Here is a 19,854-nt window from a genome sequence, read left to right as displayed (position 1 = left end):
TTTCTGTTTTCTCTACATATTCTCTGTTTTCTCCACATATTCTCTGTTTTTCTCTACATATTCTGTTTTTCTCTACATATTCTGTCACTGTTGTGATTGTTGGTGGTCATTTGTGTCTTTGCTGATGTTTAGATGCTTTCCTCTCTGGAAAACAGCTGTTTTTTTTCTGTTTTATTCTGCATATATGATGTTGGTCTGTTGCTGCTCGCAGTCAGAACGATATTTGTTGTGCCGTCTCTGATTATTGAACAATATGAAAATTGATCTGTTCAGGTTTATGTCAGTGTAGGGATCTGGCAGACTTTGGCCACTTTCACTTCCCTCCAACACAAAGTTTTTACTTGTAGGTTTGTTTCAGTTAGTGTTTTTATTTGTTTGTTTTTGGGCAGCACACAACATCCGTTTCCTTGATGTCACCTTCGGCGTGTTAACAGTGTTTGAGTTAGATCTTCAGTCATGTTCCTGTATCACTTCTCTGTTGTCAACAACAGACCACAGTTGATCTCTCTGTATTAAAAACTTAAAAAAAAAAAACAAAACAACTAAACAAAACAAAAAAAATCACTTCAGAGATGATATTTATTGTTTCAAAGGAAGGTTCTGTTTTTTTATTTTCTGCTCCTCTGTGAACACACCGGAGCCCTGAAATTTTCTACAGAAGTTCTGGTTTTATGTGAGAAAATATATCTGCAACACTGAAAGTACTTTATATAAAACTAATCTGATCTGATATTATTATTATTACTAATTATTACTAACTCCAAACCTCTACAGATTTTATATGCTAAAAAATCCTGATCATCTCTGATGTTCATGATTGAAAACGTTCTGTTCCAGATCATCTGCATGTAGGATTTCGGTTTCAGAAACATTAGGGTTTTAGTTTTTCTGTGTTAGATTATCTATTTATTTAGACCACTGATAACACTCTGGGGACCAGTAGACATCCATACACGAACTTTGGGACAAGATTGTGGTCTCCTCAGTGAGATCCAGACAGAACTATCCATGGACTTCCAGGTTTAATGATGAGGGAGTTTTTAAGGTGATATCAGAAAAGGCCTTTGTGTTAACCTGGAACATCTGGAAACATGTTTATATTTGTTTTCAGTAAAATGTTCTTCTGCGTATGAAAAAATATTACAGGTGAACATTTTCAGTTCTTTACAACCTCTTTAAGGTTTGTTAATGTGGTTTCGACCAATAAAACTCAGATTGTTCTACAACCTCATAACATTTCGATGACTAAAAATCATAACCACTGTCATTCACTTTGATTATTTAGGAGAACTGATGAGAAACAGCAGATGCAGAATCATCTCGAACAGTGTGGATCAGATTTATATCATCACATCAGCTAAAATTCAGGGTTGTAAATATTACCTCTTTCATTTTCTGTACATGTAAACATTTATTTACTTTATTGGTCTTCTGTTTTTTAAAATAAAATCAAAAACTAATTTTCTGTATTTTCATGGTGCTGATCAGAGAAAAAAGAATCCATTGTAGGTGAGCGTGACCCGAGCTGGTTCGGCCTCATCATTTCTCCAGTCTGATGCAGATCTGAAGTGTTCTGGTTTCCACAGAGCGGTGATTCAGAAACAGCTGCTGGCGGTGAAACCACGTGTCTGTCAGCCTCTTGAAATGGGAATGAGTGTGTGGATGTCACAGAGAGGCTTGCTGGTTGGTGTGCTGGGTATAAAATCGGAATCCTAGCATCCTCTGGAACATAACCAACTAAACCCAGTTTGAACTAACATGTCACCAGACTAGAGCCCATCCCAACATCCTGCGTCTGGATGGAGAAAAGAAGAAGAACAGGTAGGTTCTACTTTCTACTGCTGAATGATGAAGAGGAGAAACACCCAAATCTTCCTCAGATGTAAAACAGGTCGCTGACAGACTCGGAAAACTCATCGGAAATCTGTCAGAGTTCCTGTTTTTTTTCTTCACTCTGATTTTACAAACTTACAACCGCTGTTAGTTTAATCCTTTAAAGAAAAACCTTTTTCCTTTTTTTTTTTAAAAAAAAGAAAGTGTTTCTACTGAAGAACTTTAAAAATTCCAATTTAAGTTTTTCTTAAAGGTCAGTAGAACACTTTTACCAGGCTTTCAGGTCATTAGTGAACAAAAAAAGTTCTTCCACAGCAGCTGCTAAAAAACATTAGATTATTATTTCTCCAGTTTTCTTTTGTTAAAATCTTTTAATGAACTTCAGTCTTAAACCAAACCACCAAATATGTAATTATTTTGCTTTACTGCCAGTTTGATGACATGATGTCACTGTTTTAATAGAAGACAAAAAATGTTATTTTCCATAACAGATTTTGGGTGGCTGGGTATTTTATTTAAAGCTCGGGTTTGTTCTACACACTCAGCTCTTATGTTCTAACTTTTTTATGTGAGGTTTTAGTTCAGTTTGATCTGTGAGAAATCTGTAAAATGTAGAAAGATTTCATTTGAACACAAGAACTAAACTGTGAGAACAGTTTATGACATGACTTAAACATATTTACTACTGAATCGAACAATCAGCTGGTTACGTCTGACAGAATAAATGTTTTTATTTGACAGTCGTACCCACAGATCAGAAAATATAATCTGAACTCGGCCGGGGTTTGTGTTCAGCTCTCTGTTAGGACACCAGGTGAGGAAATAACAGACATGTACTTCCATCACCTGTACAGGCGTCACAACTACAATGAACATTCAGTCAGCCATCAACAAAGAGCTCTTTATCCCACATGATGAGCGGATGCTGGTGGTGGTGGAGGTGCAGAGGAGGAAGAGGAAGAGGATGTCCTTCCTGCTGACTCCATCCAAAGGAGATTATTCAACATTCATCTGTGTTTCAGGTGAAAACGAATTGCGTTCTGATTGTCCTTAATAACTCATCATGCTGATAGTTCTGATAAACAGCCTACTTCTCTGAAACCACCAGTGTTTTAGGTTTTAGGATCCAGGTTTAAGGATCTGATGGAGAACAGTCACACAATGGACGTCCATTATGAAGCAGCCATGTGGCACACACACATTTCCTGCTCTGAATATTCAGTTTAAAGCTGCAGGCTGTCACTAAATCAGAGGTCAATAACAAAATGAGTCATTAAAAACTGGGTTTCCATTGGTATCTCATCACTTTACTAAAATAACTGTTATATTTTTATTCTCTTAGAATGAGCCATTTATACCAACTTGTTGGTATAAATGGAAAACACGGCAGCTACCATATCTGTGCCGTCATTTTCAATAGGGTGTCTCTGAATGGAAAAACGACTCTGCAGTACCAGCTTTGTTTGACAGGAGCTGGAACACCGTTTGGAAAATTAACACCTCTAACGGACCATAGAAGAAGACAGTACAGATGTATACAATGGCCACAGTTACATGGTGCTTTTTAAATTTGGAATTAATTATTCAGAATTAAATAATTAGGAATTAAAGTATTCTCCTACGCATTTACATGGAAATAATAATTCTAAATTGAGGTTTACAGGGAAACACGTTTAATTGCCTTTTTTCCAATTCTGCTTAAGATCCAGAGGTTTGGAAGGGTTCTGACTGGACGGGGTGGACGTGGTGTATTTACATCTACCAGAAGAAAGCAAACTCCACTTCCTGCTTCTTTTTGTTTCATTTATAGCATGGAAGACCACATATTAAGAACCATTTTCACTCTGATTGTGATTCTAGTTTGAAGCAGCAGTTGGACACCATCATTCTGCTTCACTTTGGTCACCTGAGGAGGAGACGGGAGGTAGAGAACCATATCGTCATGGCGACAGGACAAGGGAATGAGGATCTGCAGAATGACTGGAATTCATTTAAAGTGGAATGATGATCAAGAAATTATTCAAAGTGGATTTAAAATCAGAATAAACCAGCCACCACTTAGGATTTAATTTTAATTTGAAATGGTCATTTTCATTAGGAATTCTGTGTTTACAATGTCATTTTAAAGCAGATTCACTTTTTATTCTGAATTAAAGAGGAATTAAATCTCTCATGCAAACGTGGCCATTGTTGAAGTAGCTACCTGTTGATCATCGCTGCACCACTAGATCCACTGAGAATAACACACCCACCTGATCGAAATGAAGCTTTGATTCGATCAGGTGGGTGATCGGATCAGAATCTTCTGTTTACATGAAACATTTTTATTCCAACCAGGGTTTTAATACTGGTGTCCATGGAAGCATGACTGAAGTGTCACCTTCCCTTAATGTTCGGTTTTATCACCTGGTAGGAGATTTCCAGGAATGTAGAAGCTGTGATTGGAACACCGAGCCAGAAATAAGCTGTCGGGCATGTGTTGGATTTTACATTAGAGCTCAGTCTGATTGGTTGAGAGGCATAGTTAGAGCTCCGATTGTCTCTCTCTCTCTCTGACAGTCAGCTGACCACAGGAGGGCGATCAGCTGCAGGAAGCTGAGCTGTGTCTTCCTGTGCAGGTGCAGATCCTATCCAGTAAGGGGCCTCTCATCAGGGCTGCTTCTTCACTTTGAGTTGGTTATAGACTCAGATTCGTGGTTGAAAGGCTTACCCTCTGCTTGAACCCAGGTTGTTGCAGCTTTGATCTTTACATATAAGCTGTTCTCAGTAATTAGACTATGCTCTGTAAAGCAAATGGGAGACAGAACGAGGCAGGCTGGAGACGCTTAAACTGTACGTGATTCAATAACCGGTTTGGTAGACAGGGAATCAGTGCAACCAGGCAGAGAGAGCCACATCGCAAGACTAAAGGCAGAAACACAAGAATGAAAACTCTGGGAATCTTCCAGGGAGAAATGAGGAACTGTGGAATGGACACAGGAAGAAGGAAGCATGCAGAATATGCCCACACATTTTCTCTCTTTTCAAAGTGACCAACAGTAGACCTAATCAGCTCCTCATCACCAAGGTGAAGCAGTTTCGTGGCTCCTCCTCCTTCACCAGGAGATCCCAGTGGTCCGTGGAGCAGCTCCGACAGGTCAATGGCATCAACCCTAACAAGGTCCGCAGCATTCAGACATGGTTCTTCTCATCTCTGGTCCAGAAAGTTAAATTGTTTTATAAGCTTTGCTTGTTCTCCTGTTCCTCCAGAACAGCCCAGAGTTTGATCTGATCTTTGATGACACGGTGGACCAGTGGGTGGCCAACTCATCTGCAGAGAAGTGTCTCTTTGTCCAGATCCTGTACCGTGCCTGCCAGAGTTACTGGAAGGGGAAAGCCGGCAGCGTGGGAACTCTGGAGAAGCTGAGCAAGGCAGGCAAGCAGCGGAGAGCAAGTCAGTACACTCCCCCCGTAGCCGGAGGTGGTCCTGGAGAGTCCCCACTAGTCCCCAAAACCCTGAAGACCAGACGGAAGAGCATCATTCCTCCCAGACAGACAGAGTTCCTCAACTGCCAGTCCAAACTCACCAGAGGTAGACTGGCATGGTTACCATGGTAACTGGGTTACTCATAACCAAGTGGATCTAATTCTAAATGTGATGTCCTTTCAGATGCTCGCAGGGTGAATCTGGTCTTCTATCGCTGTAAAGTCTTCCTCAACCGTGTCAAGAACACGATCCTCACAAACCAAAGTCCTCCACTACGTCCAGGTTTGAAGACACACTTGTTATTCTGTCCACTCTCTTTCTGTCCATCTGTCCACAGAACACAACCTTTCTGCCCATCTTCTGTCCAGAAGAGCTGGCGTCCATTCTGTTCTGTAGATGCCGAAAAACTAAAGTTCTTTACAATCTGTCTCTGAGAATTATTTATTGAACTTATTGATTCTCAAATAGAGTTTAAACCAAAGTCATGAGCCATGACCAACCCTGGTTTAGAAAGACTGCTTTTATACCAAATCCTGACACCCTGACCTGTCACCTGGTAATCTGCTGGTTGGAGAATCTTCCAGAACTATCTCACGGAATATTCTAGAAACCTTCTGTCTTTATTTAACTAGAACGTTATTGGATGTGTTGCTGCATCAGACTCTACATTAGTTTCTACTTGATCAATATAACTTTTCTCACAGCAGCATCAAGTCAGGTATTTATTTATTACTTTTAATATTTTATACCTGTTTTCAGCTTGGAGACAGAACTTAAGTGTGTGTGTGTGTGTGTGTGTGACCAAGATCATAATGAGTGTTTTTAATTTTTAGGTAATTCAGTTTTGATGTGTAAAAGCTTGTTTTGTTTTTAACATGCATGAATTAAATTGTGCTTACATTTCTTAATCTTGTAAAGCCCTTTGTATTGCCTGTGGCATAAAAAGGGCTTTATAAATAAAGTTTGATTTGATTTGAACTGGGGCAGCTGTACCTCAGAAGAAAGAGAGGCATTAAACAATTGATTCTTTCCACCAATCAGTGGACTGCAGTGTATCAAGCTCCACCATAAATGCGTCCCGACCTGTCCAGTATCAAGCCTTCTTGTACCCAACCGTCTCATGCCAAATGGTCACGTACTGAGGTGTCCCGTACCGAGTTGTCCTGTATCGAGCCGTTCTGTCCTGAGTCGTCCCGTACCAACCCATCCTGTACCGAGTCGGACCTGTACCGAGTCGGACCTGTACCAAGTCGGACCTGTACCGAGTCGGACCTGTACCGAGTCGGACCTGTACCGAGTCAGACCTGTACCGTGGCCAAGACACTGAACTGCAGTTGAATGTGACTGGTAGAAAATATGCAGTCCAGTCTGTTACACTAATGTTGTTTAATGAAACTTTGAGTCATATCTGTTAAAGGTTCAAACCAGTTAAAGAATTTAATTCCATCCAATTTTCATTGTATTTTAGAAAATGTACAAGTTGTTCTAAAAAGAGGTTTGAACTGGAATGTGCAGAGAAATACAAAAACATGACGGGTTGGCCGTGTTTTAGTCTAATATAATCCAAAATCAGAGATAAATAAGTGAAGAGTTGAAGCAGAGGAATAAGGCTAGTGTTGGTTTACATGCTTGAAGGGTAGAGTTTGGATCAGGATCGTCCCTGTCTTCTTGTCTATTGTCCTCACTGTGCTGCAGCAGAAAGGTTTCTCTGTGATGTGGCCGTCAGATGAGAGCGAACATTGTTCGGCTCTGGGAGGTCCATACAATAGCTCGTCTTTTGGTAGCGGGGAGCTTTGAGAGTGAGCGCAGGACACTATTGAACCTACTGACATGGGCAGTGTAATAGATGGGAGACATGCCAGGCTGTAGCAGGACAGAGTTCAGCAGCACTTTAACCTCAGCTGACCTGTGTTTAAATCTGATTATTCTGCTTCATCAGAGGTCACAAGAGGGTGCTTGTAATGTACTGATGAGGCAGAGATAACATTCATGGTGTTTACTGAGCTGGGCAATAACAAGAGAAACTTCCTGTTTCCGACTGTAGACCAAACATCAGTGACCAGTATTCATTAACGTCTTTATAGTGGTGAATTTGTCACATCTTTTCCCCTTTTAATGATAGAAAATCAATTGAGATACCTCCAATACTGCAACAATAACAGTGATATCTAGTCCTAAGTGCTCAGGTCCATATTTGTATACTTCTTTAAACATTCCTTGAATCTCTGAGCATGCCTCTCCAGATCACTGGTTGCTTGGTGTCCATGTGTTCAGAAAGCCAACAACAGAAACTCCTCAGATGTGGATGTGGTGGCACTGTTTGTCTTCTAAGTCCCGTAAAGGTTGCTGAGTAATTTACGACATGTAACACTTCCAGCATGTTGTACACGAGAGCACAATGACCCAGACCATGTTAAAGAGACCCCACAGTCTCTATGTAACCCCTTCCAGGATTTCCCCGGAAACTGCTGTGGGTAAAGTGCTGTGGCATTTTTGGCCCAGCTGACAGATCTCACAGTCCCAATCTGCTCCACGCCTGAGTCGTGGTTGGGCCGCCATACATACCTGCCAGCTAAGGTTTTAGAAGAGGCTTTGATGCAGGAACTTGTGTGGTGTTGAGCGGCGCTGCATGTAGATGGTCAGTCATCAGTGAGTGAAATGCAGCTGGCGTCGCTGGTCACAGGCAACGTTCACGAGGAAATTCCTTTGATGGGTGAATGAATGCTCATCCAGCACATGTCCTGAATACTCAATCTGAGTTTTACCAAACTCATACTTAGTGTGCTTCACTCAGAGTCCACATTCCTGGAGGTACAGTGGGACATCCTCTAGCTTGTGAAGCTACTCCTCCTCAGAGTGTCCCATAACAAGTTATGAGTTGTGTCCTTTGGCTCGAAAGGGAGCGAAGCTTCAGATTTTCCTCCTCTGTTTCCGTCTTGGAGGAGTGCAGTGATGCATCACTTTCCTCCACTAGATTGTGATGTTTGTTGTTCTTTGATTAATATGAGTTCCAGTGTTATTCTGTCAGATATTCAGTGACAACATTCAGGACTGTTCACTGGTTTTACTGGTGTCAGACTGGAACATTACATCTAGTTTTATATGATTGTTCTAGTAATAAATAAGTCTACTTCCACATATTTTTCTTGCTTTCTTATTTTTACTGCTTTTTTTGCTCCAACAAGATTGAATTAAATGATTTAATCCTGTAAATGTAGACATCTGCCTTTTCCTTTTATAACTCCTAGAATATATTAATTCTTCACAAATGAATTCCCACAGATGGACAGATAGAAAGACTAGAATTTGACTTCAGAATAAATATATTATGAATTACTTATTAGTTTTCATTATGACAGTGTAAATTTTGGTTTTGCTTGAAACAGATTATTTTAATAAACAAAAACCCAGCAGATATTTATAAAAAATGAATGAAGACAACACCAGTGTGGATGAGTGGAGGGTGTTGGACAGCTCCAATCTGCCTTGTCATGTTTGTTTCTTTGCTTCATCTGGTGCTCGATGTATAAAAAATGATGGTTTATTACAAAAAGTGAGATCTTAAACAGATCTGCATCTATGTGAGGTCTCCGGTGTATTTTGAGAATCCCCCTGAAAACATGTGTGAGGCATCCTTATATACCTTTCAGACATTCCTTAGTCCCAAATTGACCAATCCTGTGAAAACACATTTCTTTACACTCGTAAGTCCATTCTCTAAGGCCGCCAAGAGCCTTATATGGTAAAACCTCTGTGTGCCTTACATCAGCTTGTCTGTACATAAAGTCCAAAATACACTACTCTTAGCAAAGTGCAGTCTGCTTAAGCTGCATCCCAGAATAATCCTAATCTATGTCCTTTTAATTCATTTTAATTCATTTTAATTCATTTTAATTATGAAATGCTGGGAATAAGATACTACACCAACAGCTAACCAACAGAGTTCACCAACAGCTTTATACTGGTGAAAATGCCACAGTTCTGGGCTTTATTTAGTTGGAAAACTTTGTGGTTCAAGTGTTTAGATCCATCTGAATAATGAAAAACTCATTGCGGGCAGCACAGCTTCAACACCGTGTTTAACTCTGACAGAAACCGAAGACACCACCATGAGGACATCCACTCTCAGGTGAACCCTAGACTGGCCTCCAGTCCTTTGACAACAATGACTTTCATAGAAACATGGTTGCTTCTGAACAGGTGCAACAGTTCTCTAAAAATATCTACACATATATCCATTGAGAACTTTCTCACTGCTTCTGGAGGAAAGAAGAAAGTAGTTTAATCCTGCAAGAGGAGTGAGCTGCTCTGTTCCTGTCACATCAAACTTCTCTGATATATGTTAATGAAACAGATATTTTTTAATGAAGTTTTTATAATAACCGTGAAAAGAAGTGCTTTTTTTCTTTTTGTTGTTATGATAAAGACAATCTGATAAATCTCTTTTCTGATCTCTCTTAGCAGAAAAAGGTCTGTCTGGGCATCGTGTTGCAGAGGGAACCATAGCTAACATAATTCAGAAGATAAACGTGACTCTGGGGGAGCGTGGAGACAGACTGACTCATGCTGAGGACAAAACTGTGAAGATGATGCACAAAGCACAGCAGTTTGCTGACACAGCTCACAAGGTGACATTCACATCATTTCTATATCTTCAATAATTCCTTTTAGAAATATAAACTCAGGATTAAAACATCAGGACACTGTGTAAATATAAATAAAACTAGAAGTCAATCAACCCATAGTTTAATCTAGTAGAGCATAAACAACAGATCAGATGATGAAACTGAGACGTTTCACCATGTGATGGAAATATGAGCTGATAGTGAATCTGATGCAGCAACACGTCTGGAAAAAGTTGGAACAGTAGCAACAAAAGGCTGGAAAAGTACCTGGTACAAACCAGAAACACCTGGAGAAGCATTGGACAACTAACCAGGTTACCTGGCAACAGGTCAGTAACATGACTGGTATAAAAGGAGCATTTCAAAGAGGCAGAGTCTCTCAGATGGAAAGATGGACAGAGCTTCACCAATCTGAGACAAACTGGATCTAAAACTGTGGAACAATTTCAGAAAAACATTCCTGAACGTAAAATTGTAAAGACTTTGATAATTTAAAAAACAGGAGGAATCTCTGTGTGCCTAGGACAAGGCTGGATGGGGTGATCGTCTGCATTAAAAGCAGACATGGTTCTCTGCTGGAAACCACTGCATGGACTCAGGAAGACTTCCAGAAACCACTGTCTGTGAACACAGTTCACCCTGAAACCCACAAATGCAGGTTAAAGCTCCATCATGCAGAGAAGAAGCCAGATGTGAACAGTATCCAGAACTAGCTTCTTCCGTCTTCTCTGGACCAAAGCTCATTTAAAATGGTCTGAGGCAAAGTGGAAACCTGGATGAAGCTGTGAAGTAGTTTGTGGAAAGCATGGACGGCGTGTCCTGCAGACTAAAGAGGAGAGGGAGCATCCAGCTTGTTATCAGTGGACAGGTGAAAAGCTGCATCTCTGATGGGATGGGGCTGCATTAGTGCCTATGGCGTGGGCAGCTTCCACATCTGTGAAGCTCCATCAATGCTGAAAAGTACATGGAGGTTTTAGAGCAACATCTGCTCCCATCCAGACAACGTCTCTTTCAGGGAAGACCTTGCAGATTTCAGCAAGACGATGCTGAACCACATCCTGCATCCATCACAGCAGCATGGCTTCACAGGAGAAGAGTCCGGCTGCTGAACTGGCCTGCCTGCAGTCCAGACCTTTCACCAGTACACAACATCTGGAGCATCATGGAAGCAGAAATCCAGCAACCAAGGTCCAGGACTGTAGAGCAGCTAGAATCTTGCATCAGAGCAGAATGGGACGACATTTCTCTCCTCCAGGAACTGGTCTCCTCACTTCCCAGACGTTTCCAGACATGTTAGAAGAAGAAGAGATGCTACACCATGCTGAACACCACCCTGGAACTACTTTTTACACCGTGCTGAACATCACCCTGGAACTACTTTTTTCACCATGCTGAACATTACCCAGGAACTACTTTTTACACCGTGCTGAACATCACCCTGGAACTACTTTTTACACCATGCTGAACATCACCCTGGAACTACTTTTTACACCGTGCTGAACATCACCCTGGAACTACTTTTTACACCGTGCTGAACATCACCCTGGAACTACTTTTTACACCGTGCTGAACATCACCCTGGAACTACTTTTTCACCATGCTGAACATCACCCTGGAACTACTTTTTACACCGTGCTGAACATCACCCTGGAACAACTTTTTACACCGTGCTGAACACCACCCTGGAACTACTTTTTACACCATGCTGAACATCACCCTGGAACTACTTTTTACACCGTGCTGAAAATCACCCTGGAACTACTTTTTACACCGTGCTGAACATCACCCTGGAACTACTTTTTACACCATGCCGAACACCACCCTGGAACTACTTTTTACACCGTGCCGAACATCACCCTGGAACTACTTTTTACACCATGCTGAACATCACCCTGGAACTACTTTTTACACCGTGCAGAACATCACCCTGGAACAACTTTTTACACCGTGCAGAACATCACCCTGGAACTACTTTTTACACCGTGCCGAACATCACCCTGGAACTACTTTTTACACCATGATGAACACCACCCTGGAACTACTTTTTACACCGTGCTGAACATCACCCTGGAACTACTTTTTACACCATGCTGAACACCACCCTGGAACTACTTTTTACACCGTGCTAAACATCACCCTGGAACTACTTTTTACACCATGCCGAACACCACCCTGGAACTACTTTTTACACCGTGCCGAACATCACCCTGGAACTACTTTTTACACCATGCCGAACACCACCCTGGAACTACTTTTTACACCGTGCCAAACATCACCCTGGAACTACTTTTTACACCATGATGAACATCACCCTGGAACTACTTTTTACACCGTGCTGAACATCACCCTGGAACTACTTTTTACACCGTGCTGAACACCACCCTGGAACTACTTTTTACACCGTGCTGAACACCACCCTGGAACTACTTTTTACACCGTGCTGAACATCACCCTGGAACTACTTTTTACACCGTGCTGAACATCACCCTGGAACTACTTTTTCCAGACGTGTTGCTGCATCAGATTCACTATCAGCTCATGTTTTCCATCACATGGTGAAACGTCTCAGTTTAATCTTCTGACATGTTGTTTATCTTCTACTGGGGATGAAATATGAGTTGATTGTATTCTGGTTTTATATACATTCTCAACTGTTTTTGGACTTTGTTTTAAAAGCAATAACAAGCTCTCGTGTTTGACATAGCAATATTTATTTCTTATTCACAGCTAGCACTGAGATATTCCAAGTAGATCCTTTTGGAAGATGAGGATCAATCCTTTAGGAATAAGGTGGATACTAACGCCATCTGATGCAGCCTCAGCCCTGTAGATGAAGATGGATCTCAGGACTGTCGCTAAAACCCTTGTTTTGTAACAGAAATGCTATCTGTCTTCTGCATGACGAAGAGAAATTTAGATAAACAAAATTTTGCAACTGATTTTGGTTTGAAGAAACCAACTTATTTTTTCCTGAAATGTTTTTATCATCATCGTTTATCTTTTTAAAGATGTGAGCTGAATTCTGTCTTTATGTTTTTAATTCCTCTAATTCAGTTGAATGTGTCTCTATCTACGTTTCAGTCCTGAATGGTACATTATAATGTCCTGTCTGTCCTGTGGATGTCTGTCCTGTGGATGTCTGTCCTGTCTCTCTTGTTTGTGTGTGAAGTTTTGTGATGAAGGTTGGAGTCTGACAATGAGGAGGATGAAAGCAGAAACTCTTCATTTAACCTCTGCCCACTCAGTTTAACTGAAGGCTGATCATTGGTCGGAAATCCACTAAAGAAATCCTGATTCTAACCAAACTCAAGCTTTTTTAATCACAGTGTCTCTGGAAATAGACATCTGATCAGTTTTAACCCACTGACCGTGTCCTCTGTCGTCTCTTTGGCCAGAGTAAACATGTGAAGGTCTGCTTGTGACCGCTAGATGGAGGTAAATAAAAATAAATATAAAACTGACTCACCACTGTTGGAAGCTGTTTGTTCAGCTGTTTGGTTTTTAACAACAAAAGAGAAAACAGATGTGAGACAAAACTGTTATTTATTAACTGAATTTGTAAAACAATAAAAAAATATTAAAATTAAACTCTTTTCTCTTCCTCTGCCTTTCTTTGGTAAAGAAAAAATGATGGACATTATTAACCAAAACAAAACAAAAAAAGAAAAAGTTTTCCCTGTTTCCTCTGCATTGCAGTATCACCATAAACTGTGGGGGCAGTACCGATCCGATACTTTGTACAGAAACTTAATGTGTTTGGAAAATCACTTTCAAAGCAGCTATGCTGGTGGGGAAAGGAGGTGGAAGTTACATTTTTATAGAATACTTTTTATAGAATACTACTTTCACCAGCAAAATACTTAAATAGATATATAAATGCCACAATAATTCACATGTTTGTCACCACCTATATATTAAATGATTTAGTTAACCATCAGTCTAAACAAATGGGAGGGATTGATGGTATTGTCTTTGTATCCTATTAAATATTTTTCATTTGTATTTTTTATTTTTTAAATCTCTAAAATGGCCGTTTTACTGAATATTTAATGACAGCAGCCTCTGCAGCATCCTGACCCACTAAATCCAGGCCTGTGAGCTGATGTGAGCTGGTCTCAGGGACAAATTTCACTCCAAGCTGAACTCATACAGATATTTATTGCAGCATTTTATTCTTTCATAACCACATTTAAACCTGTCCCGCTAACTTCCTTCTCTTCCTCATCATAATTGAATTAAATTCTGAGTTATGGCTGACTCTCAGATGTTTAAGGAGCTTTGTGGCGTTGCTACAACATCTCTGTTTTCCCACACACATCTGTTGCTGTTCAGCTCCACACGTGATGCTACAGCCTGAGTCAGAGAGATGCTGCTGCCCGGCTACGCTGTGCCATTTAACCTACGACTAAGGCAGGTGGAAAAAAAAGTAGCCCCTTCCAACGGGGTAAAGGATTAATAATAATAATAATAATGATAATAAATTTTATTTCAAGGCGCCTTTCAAGACCCAAGGTCACCTCACAAAGACAATTAAAAAATTAAGAGAAAATCCAGATATTATAGTTACTTTCCACTGTATACAAGTTTGTGATATACTTCATTTTTACCCCAAATCAGTAAAATATTGATATTCTAACGTGAAAATTGATTTAAACGCTGGTATCGGTGGTATCGATATTTTGGCATTGACCTGCACATCACTAGCGAATAATCAACCACCGTCCACTGTGCTGCATCTGATGTCTCTTTCTCAGAATGAACATCATCACAATCTCCTTCAATGCCACAAGTTTGTTTTTGTCTGAAACTAATGCTGCAACTCGGAGGTGAACTCTAGACTCTGCGCTGCCCTCTGGTGGATGGATTGTCTAACAACTGCAGTAACACAAGGGGTGCATCATTCTTCACCTGTCAATCACCTGTCTGCATGCAAACTTGTAACCTGGTTAAATCAAGGCACCGATACTGAAAACAGAGAGCAGAACTAAAGAAGAAGAAAGTAGAGCCGTAAAATTAAGTCAGTTTTATGATGAAATTTTTTTTTTTTGGGGGGGGATTCTCGTCCATGACACGATGTCTTGCTGGAAAAAGTTTTGACCTCCGTTTCCTGGTCCCTTATCGTCATCCACATGAAATGATTAAATACAAGGAACTTCGAACAGTTAACTCTTCTCTGCATGTCTATTAGCTACTGTTAGCAAACTGACGTTTCTGTATCTTTCAGCCATGTTAACACTTGTTATTTTACCTTTAACTTATGCTTTTAAAGGTAAAACAGTTTAAATTATGTACAAATAATTTACACATACATAAAGGTATAATTATTATATGCAATATTGTCTTTCTATTATGAGTTTAAATTGGCAAATTCTATTAAAATTTTAAGTGGTATGTGTGAATATATGCTGTCTACATGTTAATGATTAAATCAAAATACTCTTATTTAGTTTTTATTTTGGAAAAAAAAAATTGTCAAATGTGCAAAAATTTTACTTTCACTTTATTTTATTTGACTTTACTTTGAGTATTTGTTGTGTAATTACATTAAAAATCATTCATTTCCACACTGGAAATAATTTAATAAAGTCTATTAAACCTTCATCTGTTGGTGTTTCAGTACCAGCAGCAGCAGTCGGCTCAGCAAAGGCCGGTAGATGGATCGTACCTCCGTCCATTTCATACACACGGCACATTTTATATTAAAACTTTGAGCCGAGTGATGGTGCCCAGTAGAGTCCCATGTCTAGCAACGTCCCTGACATACAACCTGTGTGGGTTCCCAACTAATATTATTCACACATTTTCAGGGTCACAAATTGTGGTCCTCTGGAATTTTTATTTACTCCGTTGACTTCCTCCAGTGTAGAGCAGCAATGACTGGATGGATGGGTCTTGATTAAAATTTTGCCACCAGAAGGCAGCATTTTCCACTAAATACGTCCTGAACTGAAGATGCATCGATGGAAGAGAAGAACAATCTTTTAACAACCTTTAGAAAATGAACTTTTAAATATAGATAACAACTATAAGGATACAAATTTTAATCTATAATGATGCAATTAATCATTTAAATAACTTGTAGTTTAACTGCTTCAGTTTGTTCCTGTTTCACTGGAGCTGACTAGAAAATATTTATCAACTGGGCTGTTGTCCAGGAGCTCTCCATCCATCTCTGATGATTTCATGTTTCATATCAGCAGCCATAAAAACAAACTTCTTTGTAAGTGGGAGACTGGAACCGCCTCCCCCTTGTCTGCACGCGTCTGTCCATCCAATTAATTCCTAACCACGACCAGACTTATCTCATGTGACACAACAGGACGGGGTCGGCCATGATGGATGTGACATTAACAGGAAATGAAGCTGGGGAGATGCAACGCCCCAGTCCAATAGTGGCATTTGTCACTGCCCGGGTCATGCAGATTGGACCAGCCTCGGCCTCTGACTAAGATTAATGATGACAGTGGTCCTGTCTTTGTCTCCATGTGTGGTTTCCTCCATCACTGCAGTCTGAAAACATTCCTGCCTCATATTATGATGCACATGCATTAACATGCACGCTGCTTCAACACCGACTCCTGTCCGTCAGAAGCTGCAGGAAGATGTTCAGATGTTGGCTTTAATGACAAAGGCTCAGCTTAGGGGAACATGAGGAGCAGATCTGGGTTTACAATTAAGAAGTAAAGAATGATGCTGAACCCACGTTTTCTCTGACAGATGAGGTAGCCATGCCCAGACGGGTAGACGACTGGACCAGCTGGATTAGATATTCAGGGATGCAGCACATCCCCCTGCTCATCCATCTTTCCTGACAAATCCACTTAAATCTGTAGCACACACATCCAGACAGATTGTGGTGTTGGATCAGCATCCCGACACTTCTTCCTTCATCTGCATCTGTGTGCTCATGTTTCTTTGACTTTTGACTTTTTATGACTGGAAATCAACATTTTGATGTGAAAGTGTGTGAAAATTCTCTGTCTTTAACCCTCAGGCTCTCCCTTAAAAAACCCTTCTTCCTCTTAAAGACATTTTTTTGGTTCCTGGGTGATCATATAATTTCTTCTCCTTTACAGGAATACAAATTTATTTACAAATTTTTATTTAAATGCCAGTTTGTTAACATAATGCGTCCGATTCTTACACTTGATGAATGCAAAGTGGGTTTATTTATTGAAGCAGTTTCAGTCTGGGATATGTCAGCGATACACTGTTTCTGATAATTATTACTTTTTCTGCTATTATAATTTTTCCCCTTTCTTTTAAGGATGAAAAATATGAATAATAAACATATTTTGGTCATTAATCCCTGTCCCCATTATACATAGTAAATTTGAATAAATTTTCATAATTCATTCATTCCTTTTTTTGTACCGCTTCATGCATTAAGGGTTGCTGGGAAGCTGGAGTCTATCCCAGCAATTACCAGGTGAGAGGCAGGGTACACCTGGACAGGTCGCCAGTCCATCACCAACATAGAGGGACAAACAACCATTCATGCTCATATTCATTCCTAGACAGAATTTAGAGCGACCAGTTAACCTAACATGCATGTCTTTGGATGGTGGGAGGAAATACCCGGAGAGAACCCACGCATACATAATTTAATTTTAGTTTTTTAATCCTGATTGAGAAATTAGGCTCTCTACCAGTGATGCCACAGATTACTTGAAAAAGTAATCTGACCACTGATTACTGATTACTTCTTTAAAAAGTAATCTAGTTACTTTACTGATTACTAAGGTTTAGAAGTAACTAAGTTAGATTACTAGTTACTTTATTAGTTAAAACCCCCCAAACAAAAAAATGACAATCGATTTTTTTTCGCATATACTTTACTGAAAGTGCATTAGTTACGAATGGTGACTTTACAATGTTTTGCAACTTGTAACTTTTAATTGTTTTTCACCTTCTATGAACATAGTCAGTCTCTTATTAACTTTGTAAATCATTCAGTGCTTCTTCCCTACCATCATAAGTAAATACATGAGTTCATGTCACGTTCTCCGATAACCGGACTTTAACGTCCACCTCAGTTCCAGAGGCAGCTTGCAAGTTTTGAAAATTACGGGGGAAAAAAAAACCAAAAAAAAAAAAAAAAAAAAAGCATAAGACAAATCTGCATTATGTTTTACGTTTACACATGAGAAAATAATGAAATAGTAACGGACTTATTAAAAAAAAAAATCAATTCGGTTTGGAATAGGTTCTGATGAGGGAAGTGGAGAGGCGGACCTCCCATCATGCACCAGGGTAATAAGTTTCTATATCATATTTTTTTCTAAAGTCATGTGCAGTGAATGATTTGTGTTTGTCGATTTAAAAAAGGTCAAGTTTCAGCGAAGAAAGGTAACTGCATGCTTACGAGTACATAAAATTTCTGTACCACCGTTAATGAGAAGGTGTGTTGAGTTAGATAAATACACTTTCGTCCACGGCGCTTGATTTCAAATCATATGTGAAAGGAGTGGGGAGTGCCGAAGTAACGCAGGACGAATATGAAGAGTAACGGTAATTTGATTACATTGTAGGACATCCTAACGCGTTAGATTATATTTTGTTAAAATATGTAGTCAGATTACTGTAACGCGTTACTTTGTAACGCGTTACTGGCATCTCTGCTCTCTACATTTACTAGACAGCAGTAAGCTGCCATATTTCAGTGCCCAGTTCCCGGGGAGCAGATGGGGGAATAAGGGCCTTGCTCAGGGGCCCACAGTGGTTCACTGCCGTTGGCACACCAGGGACTTGACCCATGTCATCCCTGGGCCCACCTCAGTCACCACCACTACGCTTATCAATGCCCCTGCCTGACCCCCTCATCAAAACTTTTCTAGGCATGCCCCTGCATTTCTAAGTATATATTTTTCTTTCACCTGTCAGCCACCTGGTATTTCACCTTTGTATTTGTATTTCAGAACCTGTTCATAATTTCCCCTTCGCCACATCCATGGTTCCTAAAAGGCTATCCAACATCTGCACAGCGCCAATGATTTGGAGAAGACATCCGCTTGTTAGATCTTGACACCCGCTAGGTATCTCAGCCTAATCCATTTGGCTGTATTATGATCAGCAGGTTTTACGGCTGCCTCACTAGCAAAGATCAGCTAATAATGAAAATAATGTAAAATAAAAGCAAACAAAAGCTATCAAACCATTTTTGTCACATCCTGCAGGTTTTCTCCTCCTCAGCACGAAAACAACAATAGAGCCAGCGCAGGGACAGAAAGCTGATCAGCTGATCACCGACAGTCCTGTCATGAGTTAAGGAGCAACAGGAGAGGGAGGAGGCAGCTGTGCAGAAAGGATTTACATGTATGGAAGTATGAGGTGAGGAAGTGCAGTATCAACCAATCAGCGGAAGGGGGCGACGTATTTAAGCAGGCGAGGAGCCAGTCTTGGACAGGGTTCGTCTGGTTGGCAGATCGCCTGACTTCTGGCTGATGTGGAGATTGTTGCTGCGCGTTGAATTGGCTATCACCTTGAGACTGCGGTGGTAGGTTAACCTCACTTTTCCTGCTGTATCTGGTTTTACTATCAGAGTAAGTGTTAACAGACTGTGCTACAGTAGGGAAACCTGTGTGTTGTGCTGCCTCTCGTGCTGGAACGGCTTCTCTGCGTGACGAGCGCTGGTCATCCGGGTAGGTCAATCCACGGTTGGTGGGCGCTTTTCCCAGCTGCATCGGATTTTCATGGCTATCTATTTTTGTTTTAGGGGAATTTATCTGACGGCATTTTTTTTACAACACAGCCACCTTCTAGACAACAGGCAGCGGTCCGCAGTGGCGTGTGGATCAAGACCTTCACAGCCATTCCCCACGCTGACAGACCGCTGCTCGGCGGATTGATGCTGCTTTGCTTATTTTAATTTTTGGATTCTTTTTAAGTTATTGGGGACGCATTTTATTTTCTGCTGCTCCACTGGAAGCC

General features: G+C 40.4%; 1 protein-coding gene and 1 long non-coding RNA gene across 3 annotated transcripts; both read left to right on the top strand.

The window, feature by feature from the left end:
* The first annotated feature begins 1,676 nt into the window (after positions 1-1,676).
* stxbp6l (syntaxin binding protein 6 (amisyn), like) lies at positions 1,677-13,512 on the top strand. 2 transcript variants are annotated; one of them, XM_041975898.1, is made up of 7 exons: positions 1,677-1,821; positions 2,688-2,855; positions 4,863-4,993; positions 5,083-5,404; positions 5,483-5,581; positions 9,764-9,927; positions 12,652-13,512. In XM_041975898.1, exons 1-7 carry the CDS (start codon positions 1,800-1,802, stop codon positions 12,673-12,675), a joined length of 930 nt encoding a protein of 309 aa, XP_041831832.1. In that variant the 5' UTR covers positions 1,677-1,799; the 3' UTR covers positions 12,676-13,512. The 2 variants fall into 2 exon arrangements, with proteins under 2 accessions (XP_041831832.1, XP_041831831.1); XM_041975897.1 differs by having other exon boundaries at positions 1,679-1,821; positions 9,761-9,927.
* Positions 13,513-19,293: 5,781 nt separating this feature from the next.
* LOC121633710 lies at positions 19,294-19,662 on the top strand. Its single transcript, XR_006009113.1, has 3 exons — positions 19,294-19,420; positions 19,496-19,565; positions 19,640-19,662. It is a non-coding gene; the product is annotated as an uncharacterized LOC121633710 (long non-coding RNA).
* Positions 19,663-19,854: the final 192 nt, after the last annotated feature.

This window comes from Melanotaenia boesemani, chromosome 22 (genome assembly GCF_017639745.1).
Source record: "Melanotaenia boesemani isolate fMelBoe1 chromosome 22, fMelBoe1.pri, whole genome shotgun sequence".
Lineage (NCBI taxonomy): Eukaryota > Metazoa > Chordata > Actinopteri > Atheriniformes > Melanotaeniidae > Melanotaenia > Melanotaenia boesemani.
This window is presented reverse-complemented; position numbering and strand designations above follow the sequence as displayed.

Bases quoted from the DNA above. Each gene is read 5' to 3' on its own strand.
- stxbp6l (XM_041975897.1), top strand. From the start codon at position 1,800: ATGGAGAAAAGAAGAAGAACAG. The intron at 5,405-5,482 runs GTAGACTGGCAT...ATGTCCTTTCAG, and splicing joins CCAGTCCAAACTCACCAGAG to ATGCTCGCAGGGTGAATCTG. The intron at 5,582-9,760 runs GTTTGAAGACAC...GATCTCTCTTAG, and splicing joins AAGTCCTCCACTACGTCCAG to CAGAAAAAGGTCTGTCTGGG.